At 42.2% G+C, this 15,660-nt stretch overlaps 3 protein-coding genes across 8 annotated transcripts; 1 reads left to right on the forward strand and 2 right to left on the reverse strand.

The window, feature by feature from the left end:
* Window positions 1–561: 561 nt before the first annotated feature.
* On the reverse strand, window positions 562–9,509 carry LOC128878044 (homeobox protein prospero). Of its 2 annotated transcripts, none has more exons than XM_054125848.1 (5): window positions 8,270–9,509; window positions 6,186–6,282; window positions 5,164–5,337; window positions 4,288–4,646; window positions 562–4,039 (listed from the first exon to the last, which is right to left on the reverse strand). In XM_054125848.1, exons 1-5 carry the CDS (start codon window positions 8,279–8,281, stop codon window positions 3,119–3,121), a joined length of 1,563 nt encoding a protein of 520 aa, XP_053981823.1. In that variant the 5' UTR covers window positions 8,282–9,509; the 3' UTR covers window positions 562–3,118. The 2 variants fall into 2 exon arrangements, with proteins under 2 accessions (XP_053981823.1, XP_053981822.1); XM_054125847.1 differs by having other exon boundaries at window positions 562–4,042; window positions 8,270–9,506.
* A 358-nt stretch (window positions 9,510–9,867) lies between these two features.
* On the forward strand, window positions 9,868–13,207 carry LOC128878043 (centrosomal protein of 131 kDa). Of its 4 annotated transcripts, none has more exons than XM_054125844.1 (11): window positions 9,874–10,166; window positions 10,253–10,560; window positions 10,636–10,729; window positions 10,898–10,997; window positions 11,104–11,551; window positions 11,650–11,867; window positions 11,946–12,105; window positions 12,250–12,506; window positions 12,601–12,772; window positions 12,828–12,991; window positions 13,065–13,207. In XM_054125844.1, the coding sequence occupies exons 1-11, from the start codon at window positions 10,139–10,141 to the stop codon at window positions 13,201–13,203; spliced, it is 2,088 nt and encodes a 695-aa protein (XP_053981819.1). In that variant the 5' UTR covers window positions 9,874–10,138; the 3' UTR covers window positions 13,204–13,207. The 4 variants fall into 4 exon arrangements, 3 of the variants coding, with proteins under 3 accessions (XP_053981819.1, XP_053981820.1, XP_053981821.1); XM_054125845.1 differs by having other exon boundaries at window positions 9,875–10,252; window positions 10,376–10,560; XR_008457340.1 differs by lacking the exon at window positions 13,065–13,207 and having other exon boundaries at window positions 9,868–10,166; window positions 12,585–12,772; window positions 12,828–12,968.
* Window positions 13,208–13,227: 20 nt separating this feature from the next.
* LOC128878046 (GTP-binding protein 128up) lies at window positions 13,228–15,339 on the reverse strand. 2 transcript variants are annotated; one of them, XM_054125850.1, is made up of 8 exons: window positions 15,128–15,339; window positions 14,878–15,059; window positions 14,670–14,800; window positions 14,369–14,608; window positions 14,134–14,302; window positions 13,916–14,045; window positions 13,724–13,846; window positions 13,228–13,649 (listed from the first exon to the last, which is right to left on the reverse strand). In XM_054125850.1, the coding sequence occupies exons 2-8, from the start codon at window positions 15,041–15,043 to the stop codon at window positions 13,547–13,549; spliced, it is 1,062 nt and encodes a 353-aa protein (XP_053981825.1). In that variant the 5' UTR covers window positions 15,044–15,059; window positions 15,128–15,339; the 3' UTR covers window positions 13,228–13,546. The 2 variants fall into 2 exon arrangements, with proteins under 2 accessions (XP_053981825.1, XP_053981824.1); XM_054125849.1 differs by having other exon boundaries at window positions 14,878–15,043; window positions 15,128–15,338.
* Window positions 15,340–15,660: the final 321 nt, after the last annotated feature.

The raw sequence follows: 15,660 nt of genomic DNA on the forward strand, positions 1-15,660 counted from the left end.
TGTGTGTGTGTGTGTGTGTGTGTGTGTGTGTGTGTGTGTGTGTGTGTGTACATATGTATACAGTGCAATGTTTACTGGAAATATGCATACAGAATATTAACGAAGCCATATATATGTACAGATAGTAATTTGTAGGCCAGAGGTCTACAAAATCTCAATTCGGCGCTGTCTCGAACACAGACATTTCAGACTCGAGCAGCTCATGCAGATACGCAGAGGTAATCTTAATGCGAGGTTATTCTCTGTCTCAGGGATTCCCCCTTTTCTGTGTTTCAGTGATCTTGTACCGAATGATTTACGTCGTTTTCGGTAGCTCTGTTCGCTAGCACGAAAAATGGATGCTGGGAGTAGGCTACATAAATGAACGGCAGAGGCCATACTTTTTCTCATATACATAGGTAATATAGTATCTGCATGTACCAAAAAACAACAGTTACAACTTATAACAATCCTTTTATTTCTCTCTGTTATCATTTATTATTATTTTTTATTTGTTATTATTATTATTATTATTATTATTATTATTATTATTATTTATTTATTTATTTATTTATTTTACTCATTCATCTTTTATTTATTCCGCTGTTCGATCACTTTTAGTTATTTATTCATGTTTTTTTTGTGTTAAGATGGCACTACGATTGCGAGAAAACCTATAAACTGGTTTTCCATCACGGTGGAAACGTCGAAGCTGTTCGCGAACACACTTCGTACCGCTAAATTGTTTAAAAGGAAGAAGAAGATAATGAAAAAGTCGCAACATTCGCTCAGCCAGCCACGCATTCGCACGCGCGTGCACTCAATCCTTCCTATTTCTCTCTTCTCTCGAAGAGAAGCACTAGAGACGAGGAAAATTCTTATTCGAGTAAACAATTGACGTAAACGATAAAAGATAAACAACCTTTCACCTGTTGTCCCTCGAATAAAACCTTGGGAAGCAACTTTGAGCTCTCATTCAGCCGTGCGTTGAAATAATTCACGCTTTATGTCGTGAGAATACGAGCGTCACTGGCCGAAAAACAGGGACCCCGTGGCACACGCAGAGTACTGGTCGTCGTTCACTGAAATTTTAATACAACCAGGACTGCGCGTTCTTAACTAACAAAATAAAACCAATTTAACGTAGATTCTTCGGCCGCAACTTTTTCAAGAGACAAAATCGAATTATTCCTTTGTAACCTTGGCTTTGAATCCGTATCATCCACATTTATAATCTCTTACATGATTCCATCGTGCTATCGATATCATGGATTTAAAGTTAAAGTACACAGAAGATATATGCGGCCAATTAATTACATTTTTTATTGAATTGTTAGAGTCCATCGACAGACCCATTCTGCGAATAAAATTTTGCCTCATCTCCGATGCAAACAATCTCTGACCACCGAGTCCTGTACGAAGCGTAATTTATAATTTTATATATATATGTATGTATATATATATATATATATATTTAATATCGTTATGTATAAAGTGTGTTCTCATTTGCACGACATTGTTACCGCTAACATACATATATAGTTTTTATCGTGTCCTCGATTCGCAGTGTGAAGTATACTTACAATAGAAATATATTAAAATTGCAAAGTTTCTTTATGTATGTATCGGTATATCACTTATGGTATAGCGTGTTCGCTAACGTAAATTCTGAACGATCCTACGCGGTCTGTACACCGTGCAAGCATACGTATATCTCTGTGTACGTACGTATAAACTCGCGCGCGCGTGCGTGCGTGCATGCGTGCGTGCGTGCGTGTGTATATACGCGTATAACGGGTGTTCGACGAGGTTTTTACCCATGTACGGTTGCAGCAATCGTGCCAAATTAGAGGAATACACGGCTAGTGTGCCGCCAACACGTTTCCCTCTCGTTTGAATATCAATTCGGGCAAAACGCCGAATATACATATATGTATTTGAGCGTAACGTCGTTTTAATAAATTATGTAGTGACACGCGATAATATGTATTTTATAAATAATAATTATACTATGATAAACTTAAAATACTATAACGTAATGGTCCGACATTTTCTAAGCTTGTAGCGCGGTCAGCGACGCAATGATTTATGCGTATTCGCGCCATGTAACTATTTATTTGGCGCCTGCGCAACCACGCCGCGAATCTACCTAGATCTTGCGCGTGACCCAGAACAAGCAGAAGGGGTAACGGTATTCCCCTGCTTTGGCACGAATTCCCCTAACCGAGTCTAGAGTGCAGTACGGCATGACGCGTGGCGAGAGTCGGGCGAAAATCAATGAAATTCGTTAAAAGAAAATGTTTACTTCGTCGCTGAGAACGTTTCGAAGGAAAACGAGAACAGCTACAAGTAAAAAATGCCCGACTCGGACGACCAAGGATTCTTACAACACGATGAAAGAATCCGCGTCGGCGATCCACGATGGGTGCCACGGGAATGCTCCTCTTCGTCCGGTTTCCTTTTTCGTCTCTTCGGGTTCTCCTCGGGGACGACGTTTTGGCAGTTTCTTCCGCTCGATCCTCGCGAGGACTCGCGGAATTGCTTGTAGAGAGACCAGAACTCGCTCTCTTTCTGTCTTTCTCTTTCTCTCTCTTTCTCTCTCTCTCTCTCTCGTTCTCGTCGTTTATTTTCTTTTTTTTTTCATTTTTTGTTTTTTAGATAGGGCAGTGTTGTGGACGGTTACGAACTGAACGTCCGTAATCCCAAAAACGTTTCCTACAAGTATACATACTATTTAATAAGTACATATTTCAACAACCGTCTTTAGAACTAAGTTTATAAGGTATCGTATGATCTGTTTTTTTTTTTTAAATCCTTTTATCGTGACGCGTTCTTTTGTTTTATTATGAAAACATTTTGAAAAAAATCACGTTTCGCCAGTCGTCTACCAGTTTCCCGGTATATCCACCCTCTCGCCCTCTTGACCTCCCCCCCCCCCCACCCATAAGTTTTTTTAACGCTATTCTCGAATCCCCCCACCCCCCGCCCCCCACCGCCAATCAGCTAACAGCTCGTTACGTACTATATTTAATAATAATCATTAATAGGTGTATAATCTATCTATCTACCTATCTATCTATCTATCTACCTATCTATCTATCTATCGATCTAACTATCTATCTAGTAAAACAGCATCATATTAAAGTCTATCCTCCTCCTCCTCCTCCTCGTTATCCTCGTTATTTTCCTCAGACTCCTCCTTGTAGCCGGGATGTTCGGAGATCGCATAGAAATTCCCGTTGTAAATGATCCCCAACTCTCTCAACACGTCGCCCCTGATGATCGCCTTGATCGTCCAGTTGTAACACTCCTCGCTCTCGCTCTCGCGATCGAGACGCTCGACGTCGAGAATCTTTGAGCTGAGCCGTTCGAGGATGATACCGATGTCCTTGATGCTTAAATGCTTCTGGTCTACGGTGAGCTGATCTATGAGCAGTAAAAACTTCTCCGAGGTGACGATCTCGTCCTCCATGATCGTGTTCTCGGTCTCCGACTCGGAGCTATCGTGCTCCTGATGATGATTGTAATGATGATGAAGGTGAAACCCGCCGGTCGAGTTTCCAGCCAACCGCGGGCTGGATTCCTCGTCGGCGGTATCGCAGAATCTGACGTGACCCTTGGCCAGACCGGGCCGTCTCGTGCCATCCGACAACGAGGACGGCGGCTGAGGAGACGGGGTCTGAGTCTGGGTCTGTTGCTGTTGATGATGCTGATGATGATGCTGTTGCTGTTGTTGTTGCTGTTGCTGTTGCTGCTGCTGCTGCTGTTGCTGGTACTGTTGATGCTGAGCGTCCTGGATCGGCGAGGTGGCCACGGATTTGTGCACGGCGATTCTGCGTCCCTCCTCGTGGAGGGCGCAGCAGTGGAAGTCGCATTCCCCGCTGGCACCACCGTCCGCCCCGTTTACAGGACTCCCGTTACGCACCACCGGCTGATGGATGTGGTTCGAGCACTCCGGCGTATGGATATGGATGGTGGTGCTGTCGAACGAGTTGGTGCTCTGCTTGACCAGGCGGCTGGAGATCCCGTGGGGCTGCGGCTGCGGCGGCTGCGACTGCTGCTGCTGTCGTTACCACGACGACATTTTAAACGATGGCTTTCGAGAGGCTACAACGCGAGATGCGAGACACCACCGAGGCTTCCGGTTGCGGGTCGTCTTTCTGGCCCTACGAGACGCGTTACTCCCGTCTAGATAGAACCGAGGACGTTGTCGGGCGCCATCGGAGCCGACTTACACACCCGGAAACCTCGTGTTAATCAGCGAAACAGAATCGTAAACGGGACGGAAAAGAGCCAGGATTATCGTACCATGTCGTCATGATTTATCACAGTGATTTGGGGGCTGGTGTAGCGACTGGGACCGATCTCCGCCGCCAAGTGACCCGATTTCTCCCTGTAGTTGAACTTGTCCAGGCTGGTCTGTATCACCAACGACGGCCGCTGGGCTCCGCTCAGATCGGCTTTCTTTGTGGGCGAATACTTGGAGCTCTGGACGTCCGGACCCTTCTGTTGTTGCTGCACCTGCGACGACGTGGACGAACGCTGATCCCAGTGGAGCACCACGGTGACTCGTCCCTTATTGTCCATGATCTTCCACGACGGCGTTTCATCGTGCAGCTCCAGGGCGTGGATCGTTTCGCAAACTATTTTCGGTATGGCTGAAATCGCTGTAATCGGCAAACGTTATCTCGATTATACCAGGCTCGAGACATATTTTTTCCTAGATATCACACGGATTCTCTTGTACGGAGTCGACACGACGTTTTCTTTTTAAAAGGAAAAGAGATTTATAAGCGAGCTACGTGGTATTATTTTACATCGTTTACAAGATGTACGCGATCTACTCGATCTACGCCCTTAGGCGCAACACCTTCGACCTATAATTTCACGCTTCACGCTAGGCGAGCACGTTGCGAGATGAATCAATCGACAACGCAAACGTTTGCTATAAAAATACCACGCGACGCCTCTGAGAAAACTCATAGACTAGCTTTATCCCTTATCCCACAAAGCATGGCGTTACATTATAGTATATCTTCCCCTTGGTTCGTTTTCTATTTTCTCGGTTGTTTTTGTAATAAATATAATATACGATGTACATAAATACGATGCAACGGAAACCAAGTATAGGTAAATTTGTCAAGTTTAGCCTTGATTAACTGTGTGCTTTCAATGGATAGATACCGGCGCGTATGATGTCGACTCCTGTTGGACACCAGCGTTCACCATGCCGCAGCAACAACAGGATCGTATTGTTCGCTAGGGTCTTGAAGTATTCTCCGTCCTCGACTTGTGTTCCGTCCGACTCCAACACTAGAGAGACATTTTCGTTTTGTGGCACGCCCAACTTCTCCTTGCCTGCGAGAGGAACAGCGTCGCACAGACATTACATTTCCATTACGTTTGTTTGCGTTTAATAGTAGCCTAACGATACAATAATATAACACGAGTAGATATGAATATTTATTACGTTACAATTACTTTTTACAAATTTACAGTCTACGTAAGTTTCGTTCAAATTAGCACGTTAGGGATAAACGATATGCCCTCTATAAAAAATATTCATATACTTTTTTGTTGGACCTTCTTTTCGACCGTCCAATCGTACATAATTTCTTAAATTGGTATAGAACGCGTTTATATGGGGTGAGCCATGTAAACTGTCGCAAACTGTTTCCTTTAAGGTTCGTTAAAGATGTTCCTTTGCTACTGCAAGGGTTGATGACGATATTTTTTTTTTAGAGTCCAACTTTGTTTTATTTATCTTTTCGATGAATATCTATCGTAGCTTACGTTAGCTGGCGCCTAGCGATAATTTATTAATACTCGATTACATGCTTGTATGTACATTTATTTTTAAAGAAGATTGCTGCGACCTCGTTCTACGAGGCCATTAATCTTTAAACATCTCGAACGAGGAAGAATAGATTTAAAAACGTATAGACGCAGAACTTGGAGTCTACGAACTATTTTAAAAATGTTTTCTCCGATGAAATAGCTTGTGTCAGTTTAAGCGATTCACCCGGTGTAGTTCACTTGAAGCAGAACTATGTACAACCTGCCCATTCATTCCCAGATAGTTAGGTTAGGGGGCAAATGACGAAAAACCGTGAAAACCACGTGGTTGATGTGTGCATATACTTTCCAGAGCTAGCAGCATGGCGTTTAGAGAGCTCGCTAGCGGTTTCAATGGACGCGTTTCTTACCCCGGTGTATCAGTTCCTCGAAATTGCTAACAACCAGTCCCTTTCTTACGTTACGCCAGCTGTCCCATATCTTAAAAGGTCTCTTGCTCCGTAACTCCTGCACAGAAATCAACTGTTACAATTTAGGATTAGACGACACCGTCCGACGCAGCCAGTGAACGAGTGGTCAAAGCGTACGACACACTGCCAAGGTGTCGCTTGTGGAGGAAAAATGGGAGAAGGGTTGTCGTTTCTTGTTTGTTGTTTCGGGTAAGGACGAGAACTCCGTGGGTTGCGGACTTGATCGAGTTCTTCGTTTTTAGCGTGGAGAAAACCACTCCCTTAGATCTAACGCAGACTTGTACGAAACCATTTGCAACTTGCAAGACGTTTCGATAGAAGAATGGTCTATCGAAGATTGTGATTCAGGCCCAACTTGGATCTAAAGGGATCAAATGTTGGACTTTATCGAATAAATGAAATTTCAATCTTCCGGCTAAGGTAAGTCCATTATTCCACTCCGTCGAATAAATTGGGATTAGCAGAAAATTATATTACTAGATATCTAACCGTTGGACTCGTGCTAGAATCCGTAGAACGCAGGGCACGGAAGCCTCGCTGATAGACGAGGAAAAAGAGTTTCTCAACGATGTAGATAAGTTGGAACAGTGAAGCCAGCTCTAACCAGATCCAAGAGTATGCATTCTCGAAACTGCCGAAAATACGAGGGCTTGGGTTTCCGAAAAAGTTGATTTCGGAACTAATCGAACCTGAAAAACTCTAAGCCAAGACTTAGTTACCGAAGCCCATCGAGTATATTTTAGATAGCTTGAAACGGAACGTAATTGCGTGTAAAGAGAAACCGTAAAACCGTCGAGCCGCCGTGGAAAATGCTTATCGCCTAGATGTTAAGCGAACCGAAGTGTCTGCGCTGGGTCAACAGGAAAGTAATTTTATCCTACGTGTTTTATACGTGATAACCAAGTAGAACAGACTATAAACAAAGCCTATCGCGCCACCTCGAGTGAGAAATTATTATCGAATACCCATACATCCTTGCAACGCTCATTTTTTCCCCTCTTTGCTTTTGCTCAATATTTTCTTCGTATTAAAATTCACCTGAACCCTCGTTCTATACTTGTCCAATTCGGATGCTAGTCCGAACTATAGACGTGGGACATACAGGACCAAGAAACAATTATCCCAAGTCCATTAGCATAGCACCGAGTGTCTCCTTAGTCGAGACTCCGAGTCTTTGGGAACTTTGGGAAAATCGAACCTGAGAAGAAATCCTCTTACCTCTCCGATAGAAAAATGACGGCAGCAAGGAAAGCACCGATCGGTCGATCTTCGAGGTTAGGGGGTCTCCGGATCAGTCGGCCGTGACGCGATAATGTTAAAATAACGGGAAAGAGTGGAATTATTATGTTTGGGTTGTCCCTAGTTTTCAACAGGGAGGCGCAAAGCAAGGGGTTGCGCAGACGCGGGCGCAACTTATGGTCGAAAACACTGACCTGATTCAATCATTCTTGGGTAACCGATCAAGGAACAAAGAAAAGAGAATGAATCGTACGGATGCTGCTGATGAAACGTTCCGGGGAAACCCCGGGAGATCCGCAAAACACTTTGGGGTTCCCCGATGCGGAATCGCATTCGGTTCGGCGTCTTGGAGAGGACTTGGTAAACAATGCCGCAACCTGGACATCGGGGATACGGAGATCGGGGATACGGAGATCGGGGATCGGGGATCGGGGAACGGGGCCACGTCCTTTCATCGCATAACCTAAAAAGCTGCGCCGAACCTCGAGTCTAGGTCACACAGCCTAGGTCAAAAACCACTGCTGGGAGGACGGTAACACGAAGAAGGCAGGTCCCTATCTGTTCGAAGGGTTGCCCCAGTCGATGGACCGACCGAGGATTAAACAGGTCGATGCCCGAGGATGATGCACTCGCGGATCAACCGTGTTCGCAGAGGTGTCTGTGTCAGGTGTAAAGGAGCAACAACGAATAGCAAACAGCTCGGTTGGGTGGTAGGAGTCCAGGGTCTGCGGATGGGTAGACGTTGGAGAGACTAAACGGGGGAAATAAGCAAAGACAATTCGTACCTCTCTTGCCATTACGTCATATCCCTGCAGGTAAGGGACCGTCCCAGCGAGCACTTATTCAAAAGGAACGAGCAAAGAAGCCGCACGTCGCATTATCACGGATGCTCTCGTGCACTACTATCCGCCCACCCTTGCTCGCGCTCTCGGTATTCCCGTGTCCCTTCCCCTGCACCCGTTCCCGTGCTTCCCTCTCTTTTCACGGTGCGCCTCTTCCTCCTCCCGTTTCTTCCCTTTTGGCTCCTATCGGCGATCCTCTGCCCGTCCCATGCACAAACACCTTCCGATGCGACACCGTGTACCCTTATCCTCTTCTCACCGATGTCCCAACAATCTCCCTGTCTCTCCTCTTCTTGTCCGGTTCCCCGAATCTTCCCAGCACTCTTCGTGTAATCCCAGGTGCTATCAGCATTGGCGAGGCTCGTGTAAACGCGCGGGTCGTACGCGAGCGACCACCTCCTCGCGGGAACACCTCATTCCAGCTGCCCTCGCCGTACAATTACCCGATCTAAGATTTCACTAGCGCATATGGGGGCAAATTGTAACAGTGGCTTCCTCCCAGCGGTTACTGCGGCGACTCCTAGTTTTAGATCGATTCTCTCTCGGTGTACGTACAGACACCCTCGCCTCACCCTCGCCCTCGGCCTCTCCTTCTCCCCACGAGTTCACCCGCAACAACCTCGCCCCACGCCTCTCTCTTCCGACTGACGACCACTGCCTCCTCGCATCCCCTATCACCTTCCCGTTCCCGGCTTCTCGGTCGCCCAGTCCCATGGTTTGCTCCTCACAGTGCTGCCTGCAACCCCTTCGTAAATCCAACCCCTTGGTAACCTGGCAGCTTACCCCTCACTCGGTCGATAACTTACTTTCTGTTGTCGTTTACACCTTATCGTTTGACCGACCTCGCAAGGGAACATATCCAATTGTCACACGTCGATTTTCATCAAATGTATGTGATAGGTACCACTTATAAAATATTTAAAACGTTTTTCTTTTTTTTTATTTTCTTTTATTAGCAATCGGTCATCGAGGATTTCACTTTTAACTACACGTTACTTTGTCAGAAATATTCACTTTATTCTATTGTTTATTAACTTTATGCATATAAATAATGGACCTTGGTACTCGTGAAAGTTAGTATAGATCATTAGCAACATTAAAAAACCGGCGTTGACACGATCTCGATTGAAATTAAACTATGTCAGATAGTACGGTTGTCTTAAATTGTTTACAACTATTTAAATAGTGTACAAGGATTCCGTCCAGTTATAGGGGAAGATTCCTAGAAGCCTAAGGTTTAATTTGAGTATGCAAAAGTTCATGATTTTTTAGTAAATAATCGATAAACAATCGATTAATACACGAGTGTACTCTGCGCATGCGCACTGCCGTTTCCAGCATCGATGTATCTTTCTCTTTCGCACAATTTCAAGGATTAGTGGCGCCATCTAGCGGTTGGATCAGTGAAGCTCCGGCTGAGTAATAGGATAACAGAACGCTAGCGGAGGTCTACGCTCGAAACTGTGCGAAAGAAAAAGATATACCGTGCGAAAAGGATAGAGAGCACCGACGCTGGAAATAGCAGTGCGCATGCGCAGAGTACACTCATTTGTTCAACGATTGTTTATCGATTATTTACTAAAAAATCATGAACTTTTGCATACTCAAATTAAAGTTTAGGCTTCTAGGAATCTTCCCCTATAAGTGGACTGAATCGTTGTACACTATTTAAATAGTTCAATCCACTTAGAGGAGAAGATTCCTAGAAGCCTAAGCTTTAATTTCAGTATGCAAAAGTTGATGAATTATTTGTAAATAACCGATAAACAAACGATAAACAAATGAGTGTAGGCTAAATCGATTTGGCGTGTTATGATTCATAATGTGATCATGAAAACAGGTGGGCAGCTGTTTAGCAATCGTCGGCGTTGGTGTTGGTGTTGTCTGGGCGACTATAAAAGCACCGATAAACACCGTATCAAGCAGGTATGATCAACATTAGCCATAAAAAACTTCATGGAAAGCCACCGGTCAAGAAATTTTTTCGATCCAAAGACGTTAATCTAAAGCAAAGTGAACTTGCCATGGAAAATGTTTCTTATGAGAAAGAAAAGGATAATTCAAACCCAGCTATGAAAATGGAGAAAGAAGACTACAACCAAAACATCATCGAATCGACGACGTGCTCGTTTGAGCAGCTCTGCGATATGATTAGCAACTTGGAGCACTTGGAGGACAACATTGCGAGCAACGTGGAAAACATTGGTAGCGAGATGCCAGAGATTAATCTCCAGGTTTGAATTGCTTGTAGAATGATCTTATTGTTAGTTTAATCTAAATGCGGAATTGAATAGGGTTTTTTCTTGCAGCTCGAACCAGAGAAAGACAACTCCAAAGAAAAACGTGAAACGAACGAGTCTACTTACGATGACATAATGTCCTTTTTAACGAAACTCGAAGATGGTATACTAACATTTAACATAAGCATACGAGAAGAATATCATTGACTCTGTTCACACAATGTACCTCTACATGACACTTTTCTCACGCGCGTATACATGTATTACACTACCCATCTCGACGTTAGAATTTAATCAACCAGGATTCTTCTGAGGATTTTCAATGTTTCAGGTTCTCTGGATTCAACAAAGGTGAACGTACCTGAGGTGGACGCAGTAATTCTTCAAGAGATATTCAGTTCGAAACGTTTGGCTTGCGTTAATTACGACAGGTGAGAATTCGCTAATAGTTGGGGCCTTATACAGGGTGAGTCACTTGAAACAGACTCTTACTCAAAAGTAACTATCTATTCAACTGTCTCAATCTTGTTGGTTTAGCATTGTTGCAACCGAGGTTACAAACCGTATCCCTCGAGTGTTCGAAGAAGACTTAGCCATGGCGCGATTACAACTGGAGGAGAGAAATGCCACTATAACGATTCTAAAGGATCAGCTCAAGTCCGAAAGAAAGCTTGTCTGCGAGAAGTTGGATGCTCAGAGTAAAAGTAACGCTTCCAAGCTACTGGCACAGAAAGAGAAATACAATGCAATCGTGAAGAGGCATCAAAAGTTTATCGAGCAACTCATCTCTGAGAAAACTGATCTGACAGAAAAGTGTAACTCATTGATCGAGAGAGTCAACGAGATGGAGATTAAGATACAGAGAGATCTGAAATGCGCTGCTGACAGACACTGCGTGGAACTCCAAAGGGCAAAGGAACACTATGCAGCAGCAGAAAGGATCAAAAGGGAGCGGTGGATAGAATCTAGGACCACAAAGATCAAGGTATTCTTTGTACCGAGAAGAAATATATATGAGTTCTGAAGGTGCGATTTCAAGAATAAGTGCAACGACGAATGCTAACGCTGCGGTAACACTTCCAGGAGATGACTGTGAAGGGTTTGGAGCCTGAGTTGCGAAACATGATGGAGCAGCATGCCGAAGAGATGCTAGGGCTAAGAAACGCGCACATGAAGGAGCTCCAAGATGCAGAATTGAGAATAATAAGGAGATCTAATCAACAGTTGGAACAACTTCGATTAGAACTCACGGATAGCCATGAAAGGATGTTAACCAACGAGAAGAATATTTTGTGGGCCAGGTACGATACCACGATTCGCGTTACTCTAAATGTTTCAAATGGCGTCTACAATTCAAAGTGTCCTTTCTGTTCTGTTAGATACAAGGAGAAGTTGGAGGAGCAAGAAAGACAATTTAAAGCGCAAGAAGCGAAATTCGCGGAAGAACTGCAACGTGACAGGGAAAGATTTAGCAAGAAACAAGATAAACATGACGCTGAAAGAGAAGCTGCGTTACAAAGAATTCAACTGCAATGTCAGGTAAAAATGAAATTCCAAATTTTTAGCCTAGATATTCTTTCTTATAAGAAACTCCGAATTTTGTATAATAAAACCCTTTAGGATTGAAGATGCCAACTAGCAATATTTTCAGTGAACTAATCTACATAAAGTATTTATTTTTAGCAAGAAATAGAAGCTCTGAGACAACAGCATACAAATGAAAAGAAAGCTCTTCAGCAGTCACTGAAGGCGGAATGGGAGGCTTGGCTTGCAGACTACAAGAGACAGCAAAATCTAAAGCTTCAAAACACCGAGAGCGATATAATAGACAAATGCTACAAGGAAAGGGACCGACAAATCGAATTAGCCATTGAACGCCTTGAAAAAGATTGCCGAGACACGAAGTTAACCCTTCAGCGAAATTTTGATAATAAATTTAGGTAACTTTAGCAGTTCGTTAAAAAAACTTTTTGTGTAAATTTAAACTCCGTGTTTGAGGTTTCTAGATATACATATAGTCATGTACTATTCCAGATTATTGAGGGAAAAGTTCGAAATGGACTTGCAAACCGCGATTGACAATGAAAAACTTTATAAAAATAAATTAGCACAGACAGAAAATAAACTTAGTCAAAGTGAAGTTCAATTACAGATGGTGGAAAAAAAATTACAAGAGTATCGGTCTGATTGGAAGAACATAAACGAGGTATGCGGTACGATTCCCAAAGATTCAATCATTTGCGATAACATAACGTTTTCAGGCGGTTAAACGATCAACTATGGAAAAGGAAAATGCTAAAAAATTAGCTAGGCAGGAAATTGAAGTAGAAAAAAGGGAATTGGAGGAAAAGATTGCTTCGCTTTACCAAGAAATATCTCGAAATAATGCAAATAGAGACGCTTCCATGGCTCAACTGCACAGCAGGTTCCATTTGTCAATAGACAATTTATTAAACAGGGTGTTTTCTAGTTTAATTCATGAGTTTTCTACGTTTCAGAATTAAACTGATAATGACTCAAAAAGTCCTGACGATAAAAAATCTCACCAAACAACTGGACGACGTTAAATCAAAGTGCCAACATTTGGAAAAGTTGGTGGACCAGCAACGGAGAGAATATATTTTAAAATGTTTATGAGTAGGAATTAATTACGTTTATCGGTTATGTGTTTTATTTTATTTGTATCGCTTTTGTCGGCCAGCTAACTTGCGTTTAAGAAATAATTAGTAATATACATTTATTCCATAAAAAACTAATTTTCAACCATTCCTAAAAATATTCTCTGATCTGTGTGTGTGTCTGTGTGTGCGCGCGCACGCGTCTTGAGTTTTGGGCGTATTTTATTTTTTATTATATAGGCTCGCAAGAAGCAAAGGAAAAAATCAATTTAAAAGCTTCGATTCAAGTGTAAAAGACAAAACCACTTATAAAAGTACATTTGAATGAATCGGTTCTACTTGGATTGCATGTAGAACTGAAATTATACTTTTTTCACAATTTGTACAACATCTTCATCGCATAAAACGTGATCTTTTCCAACTTTCTGTGGTTGATGTTTCACCGATGACCCCCACACAAGAGCACTAAAAATAACAGAAAAGAAAAAAAATTGCAATTATCGATTCTTTTCAAGCATAAACGTGTCGAATAAACTCACTATTTAAATTCTTTTGCGATCGATCGGTGAAGTTTGTTACAAAAATCTTCGACGGTTCGCTTCTCCCTATTCAATACTACAGGAGAATTATAATCAGGAAGCTGTCCTTTAGGTTTGGTATAGCTGAGAAAATAGTAAAGTGAGGTAAGTAAATTGATAATTTTTAGAGAAATTAAAAATCAGAAAACTCACATGCGCACCAGTTGTAAGTAGTCCCACATTTTTTCGAGCAGGTCATCAAAGTTCCACTTATGATGAGCAGAAATAGGCACGCAATGAGGTATTTTATAAATGACATCTAGTTCTTCGATACTGATCTGATCTGAAATTAGACACAGCCCATGTTTCTAATCAACTTTGTCGATTAGGTGAAAAATACTGGTTTAAATTAAAGCATCAGATCACACTACCTATTTTGTTGAGCAAATAAATACAAGGTACATAAACACGGTTTCCCTCAATGACATCTATCAGATCATCAGACGTAGCATCATAACGCAAAGTAATATCAGCATTGTGAATTCTGTACTCTGACAGAATAGTTTTCACATTGTCTATATCAAGTTCTGATTGTAGACACTAAAAAGTAAAGTATCAATATGATGAATCAAATTGCAAACAGTCTTTTTTATTTTCTATAATTACCGTTGTCTGAAAGTTGATGCCACCTTTGTCCTTCTTCCTGAAGGTTATGTTTGGTGGCTGTTTATTCAATCGTAGACCAAAGCCTTCCAATTCGTGTTCGATCAACCTTTTGTGTCCAAGTGGTTTCAGTACATCCAAAACAATGAATATTAAACTACAGGTTCTAGCAACCGCTATAACTTGTCTTCCACGTCCTTTGCCATCTTTGGCACCTTCGATAATACCAGGCAGATCCAATAACTAAAGAAGATAAATAATATTTAAACAAGGAATGCAAAAGCATAGAAACAAGCATAGAAACCTGTATTTTTGCGCCTTTGTACTTTATACAACCCGGGACGGTTGTAAGAGTTGTGAATTCGTATGCTGCGACTTCGGAATACACACCCGCGAGAGTACTCAGTAGCGTAGATTTACCAACAGATGGGAAACCTATAATGATTGTGCAAACAAAATTAGAAAATTGCTTTACTTGGTTGCAAAGGGTAGAAGTTGAACTTGATACACACCAACAAAACCTATTCTAGCATCTCCAGTTTTGGCCACTTCGAAACCTTGCTCCCCGCCTCCTCCGCCGCCTTTGGGAGTTATGAGCTCTCTTCTCAGTTTAGCTAATTTTGCTTTCAGTAAACCTAAATGCCCAGACGTGGCTTTATTTTTTTGGGTACGAGCCATCTGTTAGAAAACATAACTTGAGACAGAAAACTTATAAAATTAAATACGAAGTAAATTGATAGATCGAGACGGAAGTGAGGTTACCTCGGCTTCGATCGAAGCAATTTTCTCCAGAATTGTGCTCATCTTGGAATAATACGATTTAACGAACTTTTCTCAATTTCTATGTTTAATACACTTTCTTTTTTTAAGATCTTTCTCTTTCTTCCATTACAAATTCACGTTATCATGCACGTGCTGACAAGTTATACACGCATGTTACACACAATAGTGCATCCAAAAAGGTCACCGCTCACTAAGCCGCTCAGTGAGCGAACTTTATGGGGAAGGTTTACCCATATTATATTTTAATGTAGACTAAATAAAAGTTTTGATTGAATAAAAATTTCTAATATTTATTTTAAATGATCTCTCTTGCTTAATGGATTGACAGAACGTGTGTTAAAATATTTGAAAGACAAACAAAATTAAATTATGTTTCACAAAAGATAATCAAATGAATAACATCGAGTTAACAGGTAGTTCTTCTTTATCGACGGTCTTCATAAATCTTCTTATCGACGGTCTTCATAAATCTTGACGATGAAGAGTGCGTCCACCACAATTTTAGCACTAGT

Source organism: Hylaeus volcanicus, chromosome 6 (genome assembly GCF_026283585.1).
Source record: "Hylaeus volcanicus isolate JK05 chromosome 6, UHH_iyHylVolc1.0_haploid, whole genome shotgun sequence".
Taxonomy (NCBI): domain Eukaryota; kingdom Metazoa; phylum Arthropoda; class Insecta; order Hymenoptera; family Colletidae; genus Hylaeus; species Hylaeus volcanicus.

Coding starts and splice junctions, on each gene's coding strand:
- LOC128878044 (XM_054125847.1), bottom strand. Junction 4,647..5,163: donor AGTCGACATCATACGCGCCG/GTATCTATCCAT, acceptor TGCCGATTACAG/CGATTTCAGCCATACCGAAA. Junction 4,043..4,287: donor TGATAAATCATGACGACATG/GTACGATAATCC, acceptor TGGTAACGACAG/CAGCAGCAGTCGCAGCCGCC.
- LOC128878043 (XM_054125844.1), top strand. CDS start 10,139: ATGATTCATAATGTGATCATGAAAACAG. Junction 10,561..10,635: donor TGCCAGAGATTAATCTCCAG/GTTTGAATTGCT, acceptor TTTTTCTTGCAG/CTCGAACCAGAGAAAGACAA. Junction 12,992..13,064: donor ATGGCTCAACTGCACAGCAG/GTTCCATTTGTC, acceptor TCTACGTTTCAG/AATTAAACTGATAATGACTC.
- LOC128878046 (XM_054125849.1), bottom strand. CDS start 15,169: ATGAGCACAATTCTGGAGAAAATTGCTTCGATCGAAGCCGAG. Junction 14,609..14,669: donor ACAAAGGCGCAAAAATACAG/GTTTCTATGCTT, acceptor TATCTTCTTTAG/TTATTGGATCTGCCTGGTAT. Junction 14,046..14,133: donor TTATTTGCTCAACAAAATAG/GTAGTGTGATCT, acceptor GTCTAATTTCAG/ATCAGATCAGTATCGAAGAA.